This window comes from Manis javanica, chromosome 10, assembly GCF_040802235.1.
Source record: "Manis javanica isolate MJ-LG chromosome 10, MJ_LKY, whole genome shotgun sequence".
NCBI lineage: Eukaryota > Metazoa > Chordata > Mammalia > Pholidota > Manidae > Manis > Manis javanica.
Window position 1 is genome coordinate 115,540,757 of NC_133165.1, and position 19,233 is coordinate 115,559,989.

Genomic DNA, 19,233 nt, shown 5'->3' on the forward strand with positions numbered 1-19,233 from the left:
CTGTGGAAACGCCCCCTGCGAGAGCTGGCAGAGCAGGAGAGGCCAGCCTGGCCTCGTGAGCCTCCTGGGCATGCCCCTCCGGCAGCAGCGTGGCCCCCGACCCTTCAGGGGTGGCCCCGGAACTCCTGCCCCTTCTATCCAGGAGCCCTGGGTAGCTCCCACCTCCTATTCCCGTCACCGCACAGTAAAGCACATGGTAGGGCAGAGGGTGTTTGTGGTCGATGTCATGGAAGGAAAAGCAGCAAAAGAAACAGTTTAAACGTAAATAACTGAGACAAGGGGACACTTTCAACACCAATAACAATTCTAATCAAAACAGCGTAGAAGGGAGGGAGTGGGTGTCCGCATAGGGGATGAATTGGGGCTGGCGAGGGGCTGGCTTGGACGGCCTTGATGGGGCATAAGGGGGCTTGGAAGGGGCATGGGGGCACCCCAGGTGTGGGAAAGGCATCTGCTATGGCCCGGAGGCAGAGACCAGAGATGCCTGTACAAAGCAAATAGGGCCTTTTGGCTGGAGAGGGGCGGCCAGGGACTCCTGTAAGTTACAGGAGCTGCTCCAAACCCCCGCCTGCCCTGGTCTCACTTCCCGTCCCACGCCGTGTACCCTTGTCTCCTCTTCCAGAAGCCCAGGTAAAACAAATGGCTAAACCATCAATTACTTAACAGTTTTTCTGGGCAGTACTGCCTGTGGTGGTGGCGTTTGTGTGCAGCATAAAAATAACCGAAAACAAAGTTGGGAAGCACAGGTGCTCTGGGGGTGGGGGTGGGGGTCACTCTGTGGATGCAGCCCAGACACCAAGCTGCATGAACATTGTAAGAGAGCATTGTGAGGGAGACAGAGACCTCTGTGCATTTGGGGGGAATATGTGGGCATTTTTTTAGGTAGTGGGGTGAATATGTAAGAGGTCTGATAATGATAGCTAAAATTTATTGAGCACTTAGTATATGACAGACACTGTTCTAAGAGCTTCCGCACCCTCTCACTGGATGGTCACAGTTACCAGATGAGGTGGTCCTACACCATTGTCCTCGCTTGCCTTTCAGCTGTGGAAACGGAGTCACATCGAGGTTACATTACACGTCCAGGGGGTGCGGCCAGTGGTGCTGATGGCAGAGTCTGGGCACAGGAGCTTGGCCCCGGAGCTGCTCTCCCAACCACAGCCTCTACTGACACACTGCACTGTGAAGGTTCTGAGCGATATGCATAAAACAGCATTTAAGGAAGAGTTTTCTCCTCAGACCCAGACTGAACGGGGTACATGCCGGCAGTAGGCACATATTAAGAAGCCTGGGACAATAGTCAGCCAGCTTACTGGAGACAAAACATCACTGTTTGCAAAGCATCTTCACATATGTAACCATATCTGATTCTCCCAACAGCCTTGAGCCACGGGCAAGACAGACATCAGTAACCCCATTCTACAGATGAGGGCAGTGAGACTGGGCTGCTAGCTGGACGGCCAGTCAGGGACGGAGCAGGGCTTGCGCTGGCCCAGAGCCTATCCCACCATGCAGTGCCCTCTGGGTAAGGCTGCAGCTGGAGGTGTCTGACCAGAAGGAGCCTTGATCGCATGCATCGTGTGCCTACTGTGCTTCAGGTACGATAACAGCTTATCTCAACCAATATTTACAATATCCCCTGTGAGGTATTGTTTTTCTCGATTTACTGAGGCGGACAGGAGTGGCTTGTCTGAGGGCCTCCACGGGGCTGGCAGAACCACACCGGAGCTAGAACCCACTTCAGTCTGACTGCGAAGTTGTGCAGTTTCCACCCCATCTGCCGGTTTCTTCCCGCTTGTGTCCTGGGTACCCCCACCCACCATGGATTCAGCCCTTTCTCAACCCTCACTTTTCAGATCTGTGCTGCCATTCATGGCTCTGAAAATTGCAAGAAGGGGCTTAGCTTAGAACCATTATGGACAAAATAATTCATGAGGATTCATAAGAGACTGGACGGTGGGAGCAGAGCCAGCAAAGAAGAAAGGGAAGTGAATGACATTAAAGCGGAGGACTGGGAAGACACTGAGGGTGGTCAAACAAGGGAAGGACTTGGTAGAAAGGAAGTAAGTTCCACTTGAGAAATACTTAGTTGTCAGCGCTGGTGGGACCTCGTTCGCATGCTAGTGGAAGGCGGGCCTGAGGGTAAGAGGCGGGCAGAGATGCACATCTGTGAGTCATCTGCGGGGGGCAGTGCCCCAGGAACTGGGCACCGAGGTCCCCGGAGTGGGGGACATGCCTGAGCAGAAGAGACGGGAGGGGCTGCTGGTCCGTGCATGGCCCGGTGGCCTCGACCTCGGCTTCCCTCTGGCCGCCCACACCCTGGGCCTTGTCATCACGTGGACTGCACCCTGGGTGCCACTCCCTGACCGCAGCTTCCGACGCTGCCCATCCTCTCGCTCCTCTGAGCCACCACATCCCCACTGACCTCAGCCTCACCTCCAATCCCCGGCCTTTCCCTCGTGGGCCAGCACTGCCTGCACCCCATCTCCAGCCTCCAGCCCACACAGGACATCCTCCCAGCCAGCCTCCTGCCAGCACCCTCTCCCCCGCCCCCGTGTCCTTCCTCCTGACCATCCGGCCAACCTCGCCAGGGGATTCGCACAGCACCTGTCTGCTCCAGCCCCCACGGTCTCCTGCACCGGATGGAGGAAGCCCCGCCGAGGATGTCGGGCCCACAAAGCCATGGGGAGCGGAGGCAGCTGCTGGCACCACGCAGCTCCACCTCCTCCCCTTCTTGGCGTCTGTTCCAAACCTGCAGCATCCACCCCCTGCCTTCGGTTCACGCAGGAAATAGGGGAGCCTGGAGAACGCCATGACCCTGGCACCCCCACCTGTCGGGATCTCTGCTCTGTGTTTGCACATGCTAGATGCTTCATTACTGTGCTGTCTCGCTGACCCTCGTGACCGCCTCCCTCCGTTCTCATTTTACAGATTAGGAACCAGAGACTCCGTGACTGGCCTCCGGTTCCACCGCCTGTACGTGGTTAAAGGAGGCCTTGTGCCTTCAAATGTGTGCTCTTCCCCCACAGAGCCGGGGCCTGTGCTAGATGCTAAAGACTGGGCGGCAACCAGGAGAGGCAGGGCTCCTGCCCTCATGAAGCTAACGTTTTAGGACAGGCAGACAACAAGTAAACGAATTCAGACCGTGTAAGTGCCAGCAAAGGAAGATGCGGAGTTCAACGACCAGAACTGAGCAGACTGGCTTAGACAGGGTGGGCAGCGGAGACCCCGAAGGGAAGGGGGTCGTGGCCCCCTGTCCTCACTCACTACCGGCTCGTCGTCCGCCTCCCCCGGGCTCTGCATGGACACCACTGCCAGCCAACCAGCCCCCTGACACCTGGAGCAGGTGTGCTCTGTGTGCTGATGAGCTCAGGGGGCTGAATTAGTGAGGCCCTCACGTGGGAGGGTGGTGGGGTGTGTCTAGGAAACAGGTTCCTAGGGGCTGGGCCCAGTAGCTGCCTTCCTCCGTGATTGGTGGAAAGATGACCCTGACTGCATGGGGGCGGGTTAGTTCCAGCCCCTCCGAATCCTGTCCCGGGATGGGTCCCAAGGTGCTGGGAACAGCTATCTGGGCGCAGGAGGCTTACTGGGAAGTGCTCCTGAGATCAACGCCTGCAGGGAGGGAAGGAAGCAGGACCGGGGGAGGGGAAGACCGAACATTTGAAGAGGCGGTAGGCAGGTCAGCTTCCGCGTGTGGTTGCCCACGCATGGCCTGGGCCCTGCCCCGGGGTGGAGCAGCATGTGACACATATGGGCATTAGCTCGGGACACAAAGCTCTCTTTTCTTGGTGCCCATACTCTTAGGTCCATTCGCATCTTCTTCCGCAGATCTTGTTCCCAATTTTCCAGTATTTCTTCTCTCAGACTGTGACCAAGCCGACTTCGGCTCATTGGTCTCCATCTGTTCTAACCGTGGGTCACTCCTCTCTCTGCCACTCTAAGCTCAGCCCCTTAAAATTTCATCTCCCTCTGTCTTTCAAAGCTGCCCCTGGATGGTGCTGCACTACAGACACGTTCCCCTTTAGGCTCGCACCTACCAAAGGTGGTGAGCAGAATAACGGCCCCCAAAAGACGGCCCCGTCCTAATCCCTGGAACCTGTGAATATGTTTAATTACATGACAAGACGCAATTAGGGCTGTAGATGGAATTAAGATTACTAAGCAGTTGATCGTGAGATAGGAGATTTTCCTGAATTATACAAATGGGTCCAGTGTGATCACAGGGGTGGTTATAAGTGAAGGAGGGTGGCAGGAGTGTCACAAACGGGGGGCGTGATGGAGGCAGAGGGCCTGAGGGATGGCACCGTGAGGAGGACACTAGCCTTCAGCCCTGTGCTGCTGGCTTTGGAGATGGAGCAGGTGCTGTGGGCCCAGGAACGTGGGTGGTCTCTACAACTTTCCTTAGAAAAGCCAAGGAAACAGATGCTCCCCTGGAGTGTCCAGAAGAAATGCAGCCCCGTCCCTGTCAGCACCTCGATTTTAGCCCAGGGATCCATTTCAGTCTTCTGAACGCCAGAACAGTAAGACACTAAATTTGTGTTGTTTCAAGCCACTCAATCTGTGATTTGTCATAGCAGCCACTGGAGGCTAGGACCACACCAGGCGATCCCATCTGTGAACCAATGTGGCTATTTTCCCTTCTCCATCCAATCAAAAGGGGCTCCTGTCCGTGTAGACAGAGATGATGAGAGCTTAGGGACTTATGGACAACCATGCTTTTCTTATTGTTGAATTTTTTCACTCGCTATCATTATATACCTTTTAAAGTGTATAGTTTGAACAGTTGTGGTGACTGTGTATAGACGGGAACCACCACCACAGCCGTGACAGAGGAGAGCTCCCTTACCCTGACACGGTTCCTCAGGCCCCTCCACACGCCCCCCTCTCCCCTCTACTTGCCACCTCTGTTGCTATAGTTTTGCTTTTCCTATAATTTTGAAATTATACGGTACACAGTCTTTTGTGTTTGAGGTCTGTCACTTAGCATGATGTGTCTGAGATTATCCACATTATTGCTTGTGTTAATGGTTTGTTTTTTTATTGCTGAGTAATATTCCTTGTGTGAGTATGCTATCATTTGTTTATCTATCAATAAATGGACACTGGGGTTGCTTCCCAGTCTGGGGCTGTTATGAATGCTATCAATGAACATTGTGTATACATCTTTGTGTCGAAAGACATATACATATACTTTGTGTATATGGAGATGCTGGGACATGTTGTAAGTGTATGTTTAATATTGCCCTGTTTTTGTGAAGTAGCCAAACCCATTTGTGGTCTCACAGCAACAAGTAGGAATCCCAGTTCCACATCATCGGTGACTTCTTTGAACTTTGGTCCTTCTAATTAATGGGTGCATTGAGGTAGGTGTTTCCCCTTTGTCCTAATTAATGTGTGCCTATTGGTATCTCACTGTTTCTCCTTTGAAATACTTTGATGCTTTTGTCAAAACCAGTTAATCACATGAGTGTGGGTGTATTTCTGTGTTCTCTATTCCATTCCATTTCTATTCTACGTACCAGTTCCACACTGTCTTTATGAATGTAGCTTTAAAGTTAAGTCATGAAATCAAATAGTTTACATCCATCAACTTTGGTCATCGTTCTCAAAATTGTTTTGGATATTCTAGGTCCTTCATCTTTTCATATAAATTTTAAAATCAACTTGCCAATGTCTTTTTAAAAGTCTATAAAATTTTAATTGGAATTGCATTGAATCGATAGATCAATTTGAGGAGGGCTGACGTCTTAACAATATTAAGCCTTCCAATCTATGAACATGTCACGTCTATTCACTTAGGTCTTTTTCAATTTCCTTTTGTAATGTTTTGTTATTCTCATTGTACAAGTATATACATCTTTCATTAAATTTAGTCCTAAATAATTCTGATGTTATCGTAAGTGAAGTCATTTATTAAATTGAATGTAATTTTTCATTGCCACTATATAGAAATACAATTGATTTTCATATATTGATCTTGTATTTTGTAACTTTGCTATATTCACTTCTTAGTTTTGGTAGTGTTTTGATAGATTCATTAGGGTTTTTTTTCTTTATTAAGGTATCATTGATACACACTCTTATGAAGGTTTCACATGAAAAACACTGTGCTTACTACATTCACCCACATTATCAAGTCCCCCACATACCCCAATGCAGTTGTCCATCAGTGTAGTAAGATGCCAGAGTCACTACTTGTCTTCTCTGTGCTACACTGTCTTCCTCGTGACCCCCCCCTACACCATGGGTACTAATCATAATACCCCTCAATCCCCTTCTCCCTTCCTCCCCACCCGCCCTCCCCCACCCCTCCCCTTGGGTAACCGCTAGTCCCTTCTTGGAGTCTGTGAGTCTGCTGCTGTTTTGTTCCTTCAGTTTTGCTTGGTTGTTATACTCCACAGATGAGGGAAAACATTTGGTACTTGTCTTTCTCCACCTGGCTTATTTCACTGAGCATAATACCCTCCAGCTCCATCCATGTTGTTGCAAATGGTAGGATTTGTTTTCTTCTTATGGCTGAATAGTGTTCCATTGTGTTTATGTACTAGGGTTTTTTATATACATGATTAAGGAGTCTGCAAAAAGGGCTTTTTTTCCTTCTTTCTTAATTTGTATGTCTTTCATTTCTTTTTCTGGCCTTGACTAGGACTGTCAGTAAAATGGTAAGTAGACATAGCAAGAGCAGACATCCCTGCCTTGTTCTTGATTTTATGTAGAAAGCAATGGGTCTTTTATCATTGAATTTGATGTTTTGTGTCTGTTTTCTGGTAGATGCTCTTAATCAGCTTTTGAAAGTTCCCTTCTATTATTAGCTTTTGAGGAGCTTTTGCCAAGGAAGTATACTGAATTTTATGTTTCTACCTGCATTTATTGAAATGATCATATGACTTTCTCTTTTATTCTATTAATATGGTGAATCATATTGATTGAGTTTTGGATGTTAAACTAATCTTGTGTTCCCAGACTATGCCCCACTTGATCCTGATGTATTATTTTTATATATGGTTTGATTCATTAATCTTTTATTAAGGACTTTTATATCTATGGTTATGAGGGATGTGGTCTGTAGTTCCTTCTTCTGTGGAGGTCTTTGTTTGGTCTTGGAATCAGGGTAATACTGGCCTCATAAAATAAGTTGGAAGTGTAACACTCTTATTCTCTGAAAGAGTTTGGGTAAGATTGATATTCTTACTTAAATGCATGATAGTACTTACTGAAGCCATGTCACTCTGGGGTTTACTTAATGGGAAGATTTTTATTTATAAATTCAATTCATTTAATTGATATTAGGTCATTCAAGTCTTATATTTTGTCTTGGATGAGTTTTGGTAATTTGAATCTTTCAGAGAATTTGTCCATTTCATGTAGGTGTTCACAGTTTATCGCCATAAAGTTGTTCATAACATGCCCTTATTATTCTTTTAATGTGTGTAGAACCTGTAGTAATGTCTCTTTTATTCCTAATATTGGACATTTGTGTCCTCTTTTCTTAATCAGTCCAACTAGAAGCTTATCCATTTTATTACTCTTCAAAGAGCTAACTTTTTCTTTATTGATATTCCACATTGTTTTTTTTCTATTATTTTATTTATTTTTTTCTCTTATCCTTATTATTTCCTTCCTTTTTCTTGCTTTGGGTTTAGTTTGGTCTCTTTTACTAGTATCTTAAGGTGAAAGCTTAGCTAATGTATTTGAGACCTTTCTTTTTTTACCAATCTAGATATATAAGAATACATTTTCTCCTAAACACTGCTTTTACTTTATTTCATATATTTTGATAGGACATTTTCATTACCACTCAGTCCAAAACTTTTTTTAATGTTTGTGATTTATTTTTTAATCCAATGATTACTTAGACGTTTAAGTTTCTCAAATACTTGCAATATTTTCCAGGTTATTCTATTTTTACTGACTTCTAGCATAATTCCACTGCAGTCAGAGAACATACTCTGTATTATTTCAATCTTTATGAATGTATTATGACTTATTTTATGGCCCAGAATATGGTCCTACCCACATGCACTTGAAAAGAATGTCCATTCTATCATTGGTGTCATTGTATAATATTAAGTAAAAAATGTTGAGAACATTGTTCATATATTGTATATCATTGTTAATTTTTCTTTATTTGTTCTAGCCACTGCTAAGAGAGGACTGTTAAAATTTCCAGTTATGATTGTGGAATTGTCTGTCTCCCTTTAACTCTGTCAATTTTTGCTCTGTGTATTTGAAACTTTCTTATTGGGCAAATACACATTTTTGACTTAGTGTCTTCCTGAAGAATTTGCTCTTCCCTCATTGTGAAGTGTCCCTCTTTATCCCTGGTAAAAAATTCTGTCTTGAAATCCATTTTTATCTAATATTAACATGGTCATTCTGACCTTCTTATGCTGATGTTTACATGGTTTGTCTGTTTTCCATCCACTAACTTTCAACCTGTCTTTATATGGTTGTCTTTAAAAAAATCCATTCCAACAATCTTCAACCTTTAATTAGAGTGTTTATTTCATTATCTTTTACTGTAATTATTGATGTGGTTGGGCTGGGTCCATCATTTTATTTTTGTTTTGTTTATCTCATCTGTCTTTGTCCCCTCTGTTGCTTTTTCATTCAGAATGGTTTCTAGAATTCCATTTCAGGTTTCCCGTTGGCATCTTACTATGCTTCCTCGCATTTTTCTCAGTTGTTGCCCCAAAGAATGCGGACTACAATATGCAATACAGGTCAGTACCTCCTCTGTCTCTTTGTTTTTGTTGTTACAGTTAATACACCTACATTCGTTATAAACCTCACAAGAAAATGATATACTTTTTTGCTATAAACCATTATGTGGTTTATAAAACAATTAGGAAGGAAAAGCAAAAAGGAAAAAAGTGGTCATTTGCATTCACCAGATATTTATCATTTCTAATACTCTTCAGTTTTTCTGAGGACTTGAGCTTCTATTTGCCATAATTGCCTCAGCCCACAGAAGTTTCTTCCGCATTTCTCCAGGTGCAGTTCTGGTGGAGAGGAATTCTTAGTCACATTTTATCTTAAAATATCTTTATTTTGTTTTCATTCTTGAATGATGTTTTTTCTGGATATAAAATTCCTGATGGACAGCTTTTCCTTCAGTGTTTTCACGAAGTTGTTCCGCTGTTTTCTAGCCTCCATGGTTTCTAATAATTCAACCATTATTCAGATCATTGCTTTTCTGTATGTTATTTTCCCCTTGACACTCCACGTGGGTTCTTTCTCTTTGATTCGCAATCATGTGCGGTGTCTTGGCATAGCCTTGTTTGTATTTACTTTGTTTGGTGTCAGTTTAACATTTATATTGCAAATTTCTATCTCATCAAATTTAGAAAAATTTGGCCATATTTTCTTCAAATACTTGTGTGTGTCCTGTTCTCTCTCTTCTGTCCTTCTGTTATTACAATTACACTTATATGTGAACATCTGGTATCTCCTTTCAGGTCCCTGAAATTCTGTGTATTGTTTTTTCCCCCACTGTTTTCTTTTTCTGTTATCTTTGGAAATGTTATTTCTCTATTTATCTATCATCAGTCTGTAATTGATCTGTTGATCTATTTAACGATGTATCTATCAATCTATTTGTCTCTTCTCAATCTCATTCTCTCTTCTGTCAGTCTTTTTCAGACCTACAATTTCCATTGGTCCTTTTTGCCTGTTCAAATTTCTCTGCTGAGACTGGCCACTTCTCTCTTGAGGTTTTTATTCACTAAAGTCATGTTCTGTTTCAACTCATTGAGTTTTGTTACATTCGCCTTAAGAGCTGTTTCTGTCCATTCTAACATCTAGCTCATTGCACGGATGATTCCGCTGATTTTCTTTCCTCTTGAGAATGTGTTCCATTTTCTTGTTCTCTGTATTTCAGGTAACTTTTGCAGTTCATCCTGCTATTATGAATATCAAGTTGTAGGGATTCTGGATTGCGTTATTTTTTCTCTATTGAGTGTTTGTTTTAGCAGGCAGTTTTCCTGTGTGGCTTGAACTGTTTATAATGAAGGGCTCAATACCAGACAATGTCAATACCGGTGGAGGAATTCCAAATTCAAGCAAGAGGAATGAAAATAAAATTTGAATATTGTTTGGTACTGATCCACTCAACAAAGCTCATTTCATATAAAGCAGTTCTGGCCTTGCAGGTTGTTCTCAAAAGATTTCTCTTCCTTTCTGACTATCAGTGTTTTTTCTTTCTTTTCTGACCTTCAGGGTTCCGTGATCTTTGCTGTCGGGAAGTGTGAAGCAGGCAACGAGATCTCCCTGGGCCTGTGCCCACAGAGGTGGGGTTTTTTTCATTGCGGCAAAACACATGACATAAAGTTGGCTATTTTAATAATTTTAAGTATAGAGTTCAGTGGTATTAAATGCATTTTCATAATGTACAAACATCACCATCATTCATCTCCATAATTCTTTTTATCTTGTATATCTGAAACTCTTAAAAACAGCTTCTCATTCCTCCCTCGCTACAGCCCCTGGCACTCACCATTCTACTTTCTGTCTCTATGGTTTTGACTACTCTAAGGACCTCATGTAAGTATTTGTCTCCTTTGTGAATGGCTTATTTCATTGAATATCATGTCCTCAAGTCCTCGGGTGTCATCCATATTGTTGCATATCATCAAATTTCCTTCCTTTTTAAGGCTGAAGAATATTCTGCTGTATGGATATATCACATTTTGCTTATCCATTCACCCATCAATGGACACGTGGGTTGCTTACACCTTTTACCTGTTGTGAATAATGCTGCTGTGGACATGGGTGCACAGATAGCCTTTCAAGACCCTGCTTTCAATTCTTTTGGGTATATACTTAGAAGTGGAGTGGCTAAGCCATATGGTAATTTCATTTTTGATGTTTTGAGGAGCTGCCACACTGTTTTCCACAACAGCTGTACCATTTTACTTTCTGCTCAATAGTGCACAAGAGTTTTAATTTCTCCACACCAATATCAGTACTTGTCATTTTCTGTTTTTTTTTCTTTTTAATAGAATCCATCCTAATGGGTGTGAGGTGGTATGTCATTGTAGTTTTATTTGCATTTCCCTACTGATTAGTGATGTTGAGCATCTTTTCATGTGCTTATTGGCCATTTGTATGTATCTTCTTTGGAGAAATGTCTATTCAAGTTCTTTGCCCATGTTTCAATCAGGTTGTTTTTACTGTTGAGTTTTAGGAGCTCTTTATTTATTTTTTATATTAAAACCTTATCAGTTATGTAATTTGCAAATATGTTCTTCCATTCTGTGAGCTGACTTTTTACTCTGTAGGTAGAATCTTTTGTTGCACAGAGTTTTAAAATTTTCATGAAGTTCAGTTTGTTTATTTTTTTTTCTCTTGTTGCCTGTGCAGAGGTGGCATTTTGAGAGATCTGGGAGCATGAGCTGGGGTACCACAGGGCAGAAAGTCCCTGGGTGCTGTCATGATGGTTTAGAGCACAGCCGTGTGATAAATATTTCATTCTTTATTTTAACCTGTGACACATTGTTGACTCTTGCTTCATGTTTTGGGTATTTGTTTAGATGAAGCTAAATGTCGACCATCTGTATTGCTTTTCATTCCTCCCTGTGTCTCTTACCTTCCACTTGGGATTGTTTACTTCTCTTACTCACACCCTTGTATTTCCTGAGCATGGATCTTTTAGCAGTTATTTATATTTTGCAGAACTTTGAAGATAGCATTGCACTATTTTAATGTTTATTGTTTCTTTAGAGAACCCAATGTCATCAGATCCTCATTCCCTTATAAATAAGTCAACTTTTCTTCCCTGTGGCTTATCAGATTTTGTCTTTTTCTGCAATTTCATTGTGATGTATCTTTATATAGATTTCTTCTTATTTCTTCTGCTGTGTATTCGTTGAGCTTGAATTTATGGTTTGGAATCTTTCATCAGTTTTGGCAAATTCTCAGCTATTAAGTATTGCTTCTGTCCCATTTCTCCTCTCCTTCTTAGACTCCAGTGATATGTGTTAGATGTTCTCAACCTATTTTCTGTGTCTCCTAGCAATTCACAAGGAATAATTTCTTCTGATGTATCTTCCAGTTCATTTATTCTCTCTTTAGGTCTAACCTGCTGTTAAATCCATCAAGTTCTTACCATGCTATTCTCTTTTTTAATTCCAGATTTTCTATTTCTTTCTTTATACATATGCGGTTTCACTTTTTATATTCCAGTTTTTGCTGGGGCTTTTGAATCATGTCCTATTTCTTTGGACATAACAAATATTGTTCTTTCATTGTGTACATCTGATCCTGCCATTATCTTAAGTCTTTGAGGGTTAGTTTCTATTGCATGTTGCCCCTGCTGGTTCTTCTCATAATGTCTTGTTTCCTTGTAGGCCTACTTATCTTTGTGCTATTCACCATATTTGAGGATTATTTATAGGAATAATTTGATACCTAAGATGCCATCTTTCTCCAAAGATGGTTTTCATTTGCTTCTTTCATTTGCCATATGTCTAAATGCACTACCATTCTGGGTGCTGCAGGTAGACACCTACCTGCTCCCTAGTGTTCCTAATTTGCTCAACTACCTAACAGCTTTCTACATTCTCGTCCACTTATTTACGCAATTTCTCCCCTATTTACTCAATTTCGTTCCATACATAGTTCAATGCTAATATTTATTGAGCTGAGCTAAATATATGATAGGCACTGGATTGACATGGACTATCTCATCAAGTCCAACCAACCACCTGATTAAGAAGGTATTATGACTACTCCACTTTACAAGTGAAAAACAAAAAGACTTAAAGAGCTGGTTACTTGTCCAAGGTCAGGTGCTAGGAGATGAAAGCAGGTTTGTCTGATGTCAGAGCTCATGCTCTTTACCAGAGATTGGCTAACCTTTCCTGTAAAAGACAAATAGTTAATATTTTAGGCTTCGTAGGTCACACAGTCTCTGTCACAACTATTCAGCTCTGCCACTGTAGCAACAAAGAAACCATAGACAACATGTAAATGAAGCAGTTGCCAGTAAAATGTATGGAAGTAGGTGGTGGGAAAGATCTGGCTCAGAGGCTGTACTTTACCCATCCCTGCTCTTAACTACACTATTCTGGTATTTTTTTTCCTTCTCTCTCCAAAGTTTTCAGTTCACCAAATATTTATAGCATTGCTTCTAAGCACAAGGCACTGAGATTGGTCCTGGATGGAATGAGGAAGACAGAATCCCTGCCTTGAGGGACCTCAGACACAGGCAGATGGTACATAAACACATCTATAGTATACAAGGTTGACTATGGAAAGTCAGTGCCAAAAGAGGGGCGTGGACTGAGCTTTTCCGACTGACACATGGTGGAGTAGGTGGCACTAGCATAAACTCTCCAGTGAGAGGATCAAAAGCAGAGATGGAAGGAGAAAGTGTTAGAGACAAGGACCCCACAGGAAAGAGTTTTCCTACCCATCTGTTACTCATCTTCTATTCTCTTTACCAGTATCCACCTATTTCCTCTCTCTTTTCCTTGTCCAAACCAGCACTTGGTCCAAACTTTTTTTGTCTTGCAATATACCAACTATCTCCCTTGCTTTCCTTTTTACCCCTTCCCTGATTTCCTTTCTTTTCACTTCTTGATTACTGAATCATTGCTGATCCAGTTCTTCTGTGGGCAGTTTATATCACGAATTTCATCTGAAGCTTAAGTCATGTATGTCAATGTGGTGGCATGTCCATCTATGGCAAACAATCACGTAACATCAAAAAATGCCATTTAGCCTAAGTGAAATATTAACTTAGTTCTGTCAGGTCCGTCAAGGTTGAAAATCCTCTAGTCAATTCCGGGCATTGAATAGCACGCACTCTGACCAATTTATATCCGTTTGTTCCTCATACTTGTCAATACTTTAATCTGTCCTATTAATCTCCTTTCTTATGTGTTTTCCCCCCCTTCCCTCTTTCCGTACTTTCTGGATTGCTGTACTTCTCCTGGAGTCATGCCATTTCCTTCCTCCTTTCTGAAAGTATCTTTTAAAAATATCATTTGTTCATTAATTCATCTAAAATGTATTGAGCCACCACCACATAGTGGGTCCTTTTCTAGGTGCTGGAATACATTCTCGCAGTAAACAAAATAGACCAGTAACAATAAACAAAATGGATAAGTAAAGTATGATTTAGAAAGCGTTAAGTGCTATGGAGAAAGGTTCTTGAGGATCAGGTATTTGGGTGTGGGTTACAATTTTAAAGACTCAGTAAGAGATCACTGGGGCGGACAGTTGAAGGAAGGAAGGGAGCAAACCATGCAAGTGTCTGCTGGGAGAGTGTGGAAGGTGTTCCACGTACAAGGAGAACACGCGTGAAGTCTTGAAGCAGGCGGGTACCTCCCCTGGCTGAGAACAAGCAGCCCATCGTGGTTCAGCACGAGGGAGTAAGAGGCCAGGTGATCAGAGGCTGGGGAGGAGGAGGGAGGCAGGCTATTTAGGAACTTTTCCATTGGGAGAATTTTGGCTTTTACCCTGAGTGAAATGGAAATCCTTCAGAGAGTTTTGGGCTAAGGGATATGTTGACAGATATTTTTAAAGAATCTGAAGTGTAGGGAGGCAAGAGTAGAAGCAAAGAAACCAATCAGGATGATACTGCAATATTCCAGGCAATAAACGTGAATATTAGGGAGAATGTTTACTGGAAGAATTGCAGCAGTTACTTTTGTTTTACAATTGAGGAGAGAAAACCAAGGCTAAAGTCTCTATCTATGACAATATATCTTACTATCCCCTGTTCCTCAAGGAAAAATTTGGGGATTTTGCTGTTAGTCTAAGGATTGATTGTTAAACGTTTTTAATTATCTTGGGTGCTGCTTGGTGTTTTGATGCTGGGCACGCAGTAGGCACACAGAACTATTTGCAAAATGAGTGACTATGTAGTCAGGTCAATGGGTAAGGCTGGATTACATATCCTCGCTCGATGTGCCTGATTCATTTTTCTAACGTATCTTTTGGTATTTGCTGTCTTTAAATTGTATTTAGCAAAGGACATAAAAAATGGCACATTATAAACGACCTCCTAGTCTTCAAATCTACATAGTATGTGTTCGCTCATTTTAAGTGGTCCCACAGCAGTTGCACAGTCCTCCATCACAGCAATTGTCACCTCTTTCAACAGGGCCTGCGTCCCTTCTGGGTGGGGAGCATCTGGCGAGCACAGGACTTGGCAATAATGCTTGTTCAAAGAAAGTATACGTGAATGATAAAGGGCAGGGGAAAGAAAAATGTGAGTTACCACTACCAGCCTGAGAACCATCTGATTCCCAGGAAATACATTCATTTCCCTTAGAAAAATATTCTTACCCTCCTGATGCAGAATTTAGCTCCTTTACTACTAATTTTATTTTAAGCCCTCGATGAGTTGGAGCAACGCGTTCTCCCCTACGTGAAGCGCCTGGGACGTGACCTGGCGGCGGTTCGTGGTCACTAAGTACTGGGAACTGGGCGTGCAGGCGGAGACTCGCAAGCTGGTGGCAGACGCCCCAGCTCCCAGGGTGCGTGCGGGGACACCGGCCACCCCGCACCCGCAGCAGGGTGGGCGTCCCAGCCCTCGGCTCCCTGGAGGGCCCAGCTCCACGACCGCACCCGCCGCGCAACGGGACTTCCGCTCGCGCCCCGCCCCGTAGGCGGGACTTCCGCCCGCGCCCCCGCCCGCGCCACGCCGGCCTCCTCCCACCCGGGGCGTGTCCTCGGTCTTCCGCCGGCGAAGGGCGGCCGCGGCGCGGAGGCGTCTGCGGGCGCGCTGCTGCCGCTCCCCCTGCTCCTGCTGCCGTGCGCCTCTCCCGCCCCCTCGTCGTCGCCCGCTCGGCCCGAGCTGCAGGCGGCAAGATGGCGGCGCCCAGGCCGCCCCCCGCCCGGCTGTCCGGCGTCATGGTGCCCGCGCCCATCCAGGACCTGGAGGCTCTCCGCGCGCTGACGGCGCTCTTCAAAGAGCAGCGGAATCGGTAACGGCCCGGCGGCGCGCGGCGCGGGGGATCGGGCCGCCCTCCTCCCGGGACCCCGGGGGCGGAGGCCTCCGCGGGCGGCCGAGCGCCCCGGGCCGCGCATCCGGTCCCGCGCCGGGGCCCGGGGGGCTGACACCTGCGGCCCGCCCGCCAGTGCGGGCGTGAAGACGGGCGCGGGATGGGGACCGTGACAAGGGAGCCCTTGGCCGCTGTGCGCCCGGTGTGTCACTTGAGCGCGCGGCTGGCGCCCCCGTAACGCGAGCTGCTGCTCTAGGCGCCGCTGGGCGCGGACCGCCGAGGCTGCCCCCGAGTCCCGGAGCATCTATTACACTGGGGCGGGGGGAGACGCGGTGCGGATGTGCACGGTGGGCGGTCGCGTGAACACCGGTCACCAAGCCCGGGGGCTGGATCGGCGCTCCACTCCGCCTGCCTGTCGGCCCAGGCTTGGCCCTCCGTGGGCCAGAGCTTTGTGGAGTGCGGAGTCACCGCTCAAGTCCCGCCTGCCGCTGGGAGGCCGGGTAGCCAGGTAAAAAGGTGCGCAGCAGGCTTTGGTCCCTGGCCATACTAGCTGTGCATGACTGGCCAGTTTCTCTAAGCCTTAGATTTCTTGCCTAAGAACGTAAATATAATCCGTAACTTCGTGCTGGATTGTACAGAGGAATACATGAAATAAAGCATGTGAAGATATAAAGTATGTGACGCCCTCAGTTAGTGCTTGTTTGATTTCTGGTGTTCCCTCGGCTTCAGTTTCCTCATCTGTTAAATGGGGTTGACCAGTACCTCCCTGGTAGGATTAAATGAGGTAATGTACATTAAGTCCTTGGTGCATACCTGACACATAGTGCTAAGTAAATGTTAGCTGATACTATTATCATTTAGTACATTTATCGACCTGTCCCCCATGTGCCAGGTTTTGTGCTAGGGGACGAAGTAAACTACAGAGTCCTCTGCTGGGAAGTCCTGTTCTGGGGAGCCTGCAGGCAATTTTGCAGTCATGGGGGTATGTACAGAGTAGAGGGAGCAAAGAAGAAAGGAACAGCTAGGCTTGGATTGGGCGCGGTGCTCTCTAGAGGTCTTCCGGTCTTTAGGCTAGACTCCTTCATCTGAGCACGTCTGCTACCTCAGATCCCCGTAGAAGTGTTAACTATTGAAAGTGCTTTAAGTTAGGACTCAACCCCTTGGGCTTTTTGGGAGATAGGTTAGTCAATGTGATACTCCCGCGAGATGTGTTTCAGTTACTGCTTCAGCACATCTGTACCAGGGCAGACCCTTCTTTTATGCAATTATCAGCCATCCGCCGTTTGTTGAGCATCTACTCTGAAACGGGTTCTTCGCTAAGGGCTGAGGGTGCAAAGATGAACGTGACATGATCCTGTTTTTTCAAGTGTGTTAGGGAAATTGCTGTGTAAAGAAATTGTAATGGGGGTCTAGACAAGAGGTAATGGGGGTCTGACACACAGGGAGCTTGTGGATCTGCCGGATGGGTTGGCAGGCCATGAAAGGCTTCAGATTGCTTGGTTGTGTGACTCACAGACAAGGGCTAATTGCTAAGATCAGTATATGCAAAGGGGCCATATGCTGTTTCTTTTTTATTTTTTGGTGGGGTCCCTGAGGATTAAGTGCAACAACATAGGTAAGGTGTCTTGGACAGAGGAGAAATTCAAACATCAGATCCCTTTTTATAACCTGTAGCATAAAATCCCGAGACCCTGAGCCAGTTTACAGGCTTTGATAGTCTTGTGAGGGGAGTTGATGGGGAACCTTGGAAGTTTTTTTCGAGGGAACAGCATGTTAAGATCTACATATTAGGTCTCTGGCTGCCATGGTGAGGGATAAATTAGAGGCAGGGGACTTTTTAAAAGCTGATGTAGAAGCCCAAGTGAAAGAAATGCCAAATGAGGACATTGTCTAGGGGGATGGATAGGAAAAATCCTGAAAAATTACCTGCAAGGTGGAATGGACAGGATTCAGGGACCCATTGGACTGCTGGGGGAGAACAGGAAATGAAGGCGGTTCCCACGTTGGGCTCTAGCTTTTCTAGGATACAATCCTTGTTCAGGCAGACTTTGGAGACCAGGGAAGGTGAACTGATGTGCAGGTCTTGGGATGGGGAGACATAGTTGTGTGGTGGTGCGGAGAGCTGTTGAGGGTTAGTAAGGACTCGCTTCCAGTCCTGTCCTGTCTGCTACTACTTCTCGTGTATCTTTGGGCAGACTGCCTGCCGTCCCTCAGAAGGGTCTCCTGGGGCATCAGGCCAGAGTCCAGCGGCTCTGAGAGGACCCCGCCAGTGCAGATGGACCTAGACGGAGGGTGGGCCAAGACAGGAGCTGAATGGGGCCTAAAGTGAAACCAAAGGAGGCCTCAGAGTGGCGAGCAGAAGACACCAGACAACAAAAACAGACCAAGGAAGGTGAGAAAGTAACTGATGGAACAGAAGATAAGCATCGTAGCTGAAGTAGTGTATTTTGTAGTCCTTCCAGGTGTTTGATGCTACAAAATCAGCTGCTCTCTGCGGTGGCTGGAGTAATGGAAGGAAGTGGCATGGAGTGGAAGGAACTATGGCTTGGGAATCAGCTAGACTAGGACAGGAATCCTGGTTTACCTCTCTGGACTTCGGATTTCTCATCTTGGAAGTGGGGGTGAAGCTGCCCACTTGGCAGGATTATTGTGAGAATCTGTAATGTTATATGTACAGCACCGTGTTTTATGCGTAGTAGATGCCATTGATTTACACCTGCTGTTAAAAAGGAACAGGGCTGTAAGCAACCAAGAACCCAACTGTGTTTAATCTCCTGCCTACAGAAGGCAGTGGAATCTGTATCAGAAAGATGATGATTTATTCTCATATTTGGGTTTCCAGGGCAAGGGATCCCAGGATTTCATTACAATTTTTAGCAACCCCCAAGTGAGGGGAAATTCTCATACTCCGTTGTAGTGGTCTTAGATATGTCCCTAAATCCTCTGATACTCTGTCCTTTGAGAGGAGGAGGTTAATTCCTCTCCCCCGAGCATGGGCTGAATTTAATGATCTGCTTTTAAATAGTAGATTTTGCCAGAAGGGACAGTGTGTGACTTCTGAGACTGGGTCCCATGAGGCATTAACAGCTTCCTCTCTGCTCTCTCTGCTCTCTGGGTCACTCACTCTTGCAAAGCCAGCTGCCATGTTGTGAGGACACTGAAGCATTCTTGTAGAGAGATCTGTGGTGAGGAACTGGGGCCTCCTGTAGCAGCCTTGTGATGAACCATCATGGAAGCGGATCCTCTCAGTCCCAGTCAAGCCTTCAGCCATGTGTGCAAC

General features: G+C 45.3%; 1 protein-coding gene across 9 annotated transcripts in view; it reads left to right on the forward strand.

Moving 5' to 3' along the window:
- The first annotated feature begins 15,644 nt into the window (after positions 1-15,644).
- Positions 15,645-19,233, forward strand: part of ATXN10 (ataxin 10) — a 169,936-nt gene continuing 166,347 nt past the window's right edge. For 3 of the 9 annotated variants that reach the window (XM_073214033.1, XM_073214034.1, XM_073214035.1), the window contains exon 1: positions 15,653-15,935. In XM_073214033.1, the coding sequence (XP_073070134.1) occupies positions 15,820-15,935 (116 nt within the window). In that variant the 5' untranslated portion in view covers positions 15,653-15,819. Of the gene's footprint in view, positions 15,936-19,233 lie in introns of all 9 variants that reach the window. The other 6 variants (XR_012121638.1, XM_073214029.1, XM_073214031.1 and 3 more) reach the window with 5 other exon arrangements.